This window comes from the organism of the source record quoted next, unplaced genomic scaffold (assembly GCF_019419815.1).
Source record: "Pyrus x bretschneideri cultivar Hongxiangsu unplaced genomic scaffold, Pyrus_bretschneideri_v1 Contig10, whole genome shotgun sequence".
Lineage (NCBI taxonomy): Eukaryota > Viridiplantae > Streptophyta > Magnoliopsida > Rosales > Rosaceae > Pyrus > Pyrus x bretschneideri.
In genome coordinates, this window is record NW_025999391.1 from 9,961,839 (window position 1) to 9,966,703 (window position 4,865).

The window sequence follows — 4,865 nt, forward strand, 5'->3', positions numbered from 1 at the left end:
CAACGCCCATTTAGACTCTAGCGAAAACTAATGATTTGAATCCTTGTGCTAAGTGCCAGCGGAAATTGCACATGACAACATGCTTTCTTAGCTATACCAATGGTTTGATTCTCCTTGCCCAGAGATATGTAGGCAATTCAATCTGGATTCAACCACACCCCCAATCAATCGCATTCTCCCCTCGTTGGATATCATGTGCAATTTCGATGAATTTGGCCTTAGTCTATGGATGTGCGTAAATTTAGTTCCAACAATTGATGCTTTCATTGAGAGTCAACTTATATTCCTCCAGGCAACATTGCCATGAACGATGATGAAAACCATAAGATCTTGAAGACAAAACTTTGATTGATGATCTAGAGCGAAAATATCTTGCAGTTCATAACAACCACCAATTCTACTGACTCACACGAAGAATGTTTTTTCAATGGACTTGTTACTGCTACTACCATGATCAAGGACTGGGTTTTTCCCACAAACACAAAAAGGGAGGGTTTCTAATATCTTTGTTTGTTTTCTTTCAATATCTTAATTGCTTTGAAAAGTCTGAATCATTTTAGCATGAAACAACTAAGAGCATAATCTAACTAATTATTATCATTTTTGAAAAGGATATGTGCTGATCGCACATCCCATCTTCTTTTTAACTCCTGCAACATTGGCGAAGCTAGGAATTGTCGGGGAAATGGCAAAATTTAAAAGGGTAAAAGGTCCCAACAAAGTGTAGCAACCAAATCCTAAACAACATGTTTACGTAGTACATCTCAAACACAAACACAAACAAAAACACAAAATAATGACAACCCCCAACAAAAAGAATAAGACCATGAAAAACATAAAAAACAGAGACAAATAAGACTAAATTCATTAGATTGAAATGGTACCTGGAGTCCGAAAGAATTAAAGGGAATGCATGTAAAATTAGGAGGTGAATTTTCATGAAATGCCAAAATGCAAACTCAGCAGAGATTGATATACCCTAGAGCACTTGGGAAGCTAGAAATTTCTTCAATCTTAGAAGCGGCTCATGATATGTCATTATAGTGCATGTAAATGGAATATCAGTTAACAAGAAAATTTTAGATTTAACATAAATTACGTAGAGCAAAATTCAAACTCTAGGGTATGGCGTGCGTTACGTAATTCGTAACACTTTCCATAGTGGGTGGGAGGAAAAAGGTATTCAAGATAATACAAAGTTCAAGATAAAATAAAATAGTGTTTGAACAGAGGTTTGATAGAGATAAATGGTCAACAAGAAGGGGAATTATATTGGAATTCATTGGATGTCCTCAAAATGGACGGTGGATGAATTTATTGATATTTGACAATAATCAGCGAAATTAATGGCAGAAAACCCGTGTCGAGTTAGTTGAAAATTTTAATACTTCTTGCCATGATGTTCAGAGACTCATCAACTGATTGGCTAATCCCACTTCTGAGTCCAAAACCAAATCTGAATTAATTTGGATAAGGGTTTTTGGATAAATCCAAATCCTAATCCATTACCTACGGTGAGCCAATGGATAAAATCCATCCATTATAAATATAAGTGGCAATTAACACTAATTTCTATGCTCTATTTCTTCTCTCCATCAAATTATCTATCTTGTTTTCTACATACAGGCATAGTTCCAAACTCCAAACACATCTCTACACCTCTCTCTCTCTCTCTCTCTCTCTAGCTTCATGGCTGACCAGAGGGTGAACGATAATGCCGTCACCGGCGGACCGCAGAATACGAGCATTGAAGATTTTGATCCTCCAAAGAAGCCAAAAACTAGCAAATTCGCTATTGCCTGTGCTCTTTTGGCTTGCACAACTTCAGTCTTACTGGGTTATGGTAATTCTCCATTTTTTTTTTATCGGAATTCTCCTTACAGTTCACGAGTTTCCCAAATTTGTTAAAGTGATAAGTGATCGATGTTTGGAGAACGTAACGTATTCATACTAGAAACATGAAAAATATTGGAAAATTAATTTGCTTTAAAAAATTGTTGTTACTCTAAAATAAGTGTCATATATACTCGTCTTGTTATATATTTTTAAATTTATATTGATTCAAATCTCATAATTTTATATTACTTGTTGATTTTATTTACAGATATTGGTGTAATGAGTGGAGCGTCACTCTTTATCAAAGAAAATCTTAAAATCAGTGACGTTCAAGTCGAAATACTTGCTGGTACTCTAAACATCTACTCCCTCCTCGGCTCTGCCTTTGCCGGCAGAACCTCCGACTGGATCGGCCGCAAGTACACCATTGTTCTAGCGGGAGTCATCTTCTTGGTCGGAGCTCTCCTCATGGGATTTGCCACCAACTACGCCTTCCTCATGTTTGGCCGGTTTGTAGCCGGAGTCGGTGTTGGCTATGGTATGATGATTGCTCCTGTCTACACTGCCGAGATCTCTCCGGCATCGTTCCGTGGCTTCCTCACATCTTTCCCAGAGGTTTGTTTCAATTCTTGTTTTTTGCTTACTTGCATATATCATCAATTTATACAATGCATGATCATCATGTGAAACAACTTACTTTTGATGTATATGATGTCAACTTTACAGCGTTTATTTGAATTGAATTTGTAACTTTGCACGTGAACTTTTTTGACAAATTTTGATCTCACACCAAAAGGCAAATATATTATTTTATTGGTTTTTTGAAATAAAATTGCATTGTATTTGTTTGCTGCAGTTTAATTTAAAAACCAAAAATGTTGTGATGAACTTTATAATTTGTTTTGGACAGTAGAATTTATGTTGATTGGCTTGAATGTACATATGTAGGTGTTTGTCAATGTTGGCATATTACTGGGGTACATAGCCAACTACGCCTTCTCCAAGCTCCCGCTTCACTTGGGCTGGCGGTTCATGCTCGGAGTTGGCGGAGTTCCAGCTATTTTTCTCACAGTCGGCGTCCTATTCATGCCCGAGTCTCCTCGGTGGCTGGTTATGCAGGGGCGACTCGGCGACGCTAAGAAAGTCCTCCAAAGAACTTCAGAGTCCAAGGAGGAGTGCCAGCTCAGACTAGACGATATCAAAGAAGCCGCAGGAATCCCACTCCACTTAAACGACGACATTGTTCAGGTCACAAAACGCAGCCACGGTGAAGGCGTATGGAAAGAACTGATCCTCCATCCTACCCCAGCCGTTCGCCATATTTTAATCGCAGCCGTCGGTATCCACATCTTCGAACAAGCGTCTGGTATAGACACTGTCGTTCTGTACAGCCCAAGGATCTTTGAAAAGGCAGGTATCACCTCCTCCAATCATAAGCTACTCGCCACTGTTGCCGTTGGATTCACCAAGACCGTTTTCATCTTGGTCGCCACATTTTTCCTCGACAAGTTCGGACGGCGTCCGTTGCTACTGACCAGCGTGGGCGGAATGATATTTTCCCTCATGTTTCTCGGAGTTGGCCTTACAATCGTCGACCATCACAAAGGTTCAGTCCCCTGGGCCGTCGGATTGTGCATGGCCATGGTATATTTCAATGTGGCATTTTTCTCAATCGGGCTAGGGCCCATCACGTGGGTATATAGCTCCGAGATCTTCCCCTTGAAGCTACGCGCTCAAGGAGTCAGTATCGGCGTGGCTTGTAATAGGGTTACGAGTGGGATCGTCTCTATGACATTTATTTCACTGTACAAGGCCATCACGATTGGTGGGGCCTTCTTTCTTTATGCCGGAATTTCTGCTGCTGCTTGGATGTTCTTTTATACGATGCTGCCGGAAACACAGGGCAGAACCCTAGAAGATATGGAGGTTCTGTTTGGTAAATATTTCAGGTGGAGAAAAGCCAATGCAATGCTCAAGGAGAGAAAGCAAGTTGATGGTGACGACAACAACAATGCCCAAGTTTGCTAGGAATAATAACTGGAAAAGATTTATTAGGGTTTACTAGAAGTATTTGGTTTTTTTTTCTTTTTTCTTTTTTTTTCTTTATCGAATGAACTATCGGAAGCTCCGTTGTGTGTGTCTCTTCTCATTTTTTTTTTATTCTATACAATGAAGGAAATGAATTTAAGATGGGATTAGATACGTTTCTTTTTTCTTCTGAAAGAATCTTTTAATTTGCATCCCATTTGTAGTTATTATTATTATTTTTTTCTAAAATGGAATGGCACTAGGTCACAGATGAGACGACCTATAATAATAGGATTTGCCCAAGAATAATGATAATGCATATGAATATTTATGAACGATACTGCCATTGACAATTTTGAACGATTTTTGAACTTGGCTATTAAAGTTGTTTCTCTATTAGTAGCAGCGTATAGAAGGGATAATCACACTGATACCCTCTCAAATTTATGTTGTTTTCTGATGTGAAAGTTAACTTGACGCACAAATTAAATTCTAATGTTAACAATTGTAGTATATATGTAAGTAGAGATTGTTCTAGACCGGGGATTAACTAGGGATGCTAATCAACACAAATAAGACTTAAAAACACTAAATTAGACTCTATATACTTAAAACTGACCCAAAACTCTCAAAACAACAACAAACAATAAAAAAAGACTCAATTCTAGACCTAACAAGTGATTCTTACGAACATAAGACTTAACTTGACTCAAGAGACTAAAAGAAAACAGATTTTGACTCAAATAACAAGACTTAATGGGAGGGGGATTGTTTTTGACGAAATTAAAACTTAAAACAGAAACTTTGCATAAACGACTTTATAAAAACGAATTTGGTGAATTGAAAAGGGTGAAAGGCTAGTTAGAGGGTCCTTCTCCACACATGACATATGCATACAAACCAATTTCCAGTTATTATTCCTTTAGACTATGAATGACAACACCCCAAGTTAACCGTGATAGCACAAATTAACCATCAGATTTTCCTTAACTCATTGAATT

At 38.1% G+C, this 4,865-nt stretch overlaps 1 protein-coding gene across 1 annotated transcript; it reads left to right on the plus strand.

The window, feature by feature from the left end:
* The first annotated feature begins 1,569 nt into the window (after positions 1-1,569).
* On the plus strand, positions 1,570-4,038 carry LOC103936324 (putative polyol transporter 1). The gene is made up of 3 exons (XM_009346160.3): positions 1,570-1,843; positions 2,105-2,451; positions 2,785-4,038. The coding sequence occupies exons 1-3, from the start codon at positions 1,690-1,692 to the stop codon at positions 3,862-3,864; spliced, it is 1,581 nt and encodes a 526-aa protein (XP_009344435.1). The 5' UTR covers positions 1,570-1,689; the 3' UTR covers positions 3,865-4,038.
* The last annotated feature ends 827 nt before the right edge of the window (positions 4,039-4,865 follow it).

Excerpts from the sequence above, each read along its gene's own strand:
- LOC103936324 (XM_009346160.3), top strand. The coding sequence starts at position 1,690 with ATGGCTGACCAGAGGGTGAACGATAATGCCGTCACCGGCGGACCGCAG. Across the intron at positions 1,844-2,104 it reads TTCAGTCTTACTGGGTTATG|ATATTGGTGTAATGAGTGGA; the intron begins GTAATTCTCCAT and ends TTTTATTTACAG. Across the intron at positions 2,452-2,784 it reads TCCTCACATCTTTCCCAGAG|GTGTTTGTCAATGTTGGCAT; the intron begins GTTTGTTTCAAT and ends GTACATATGTAG.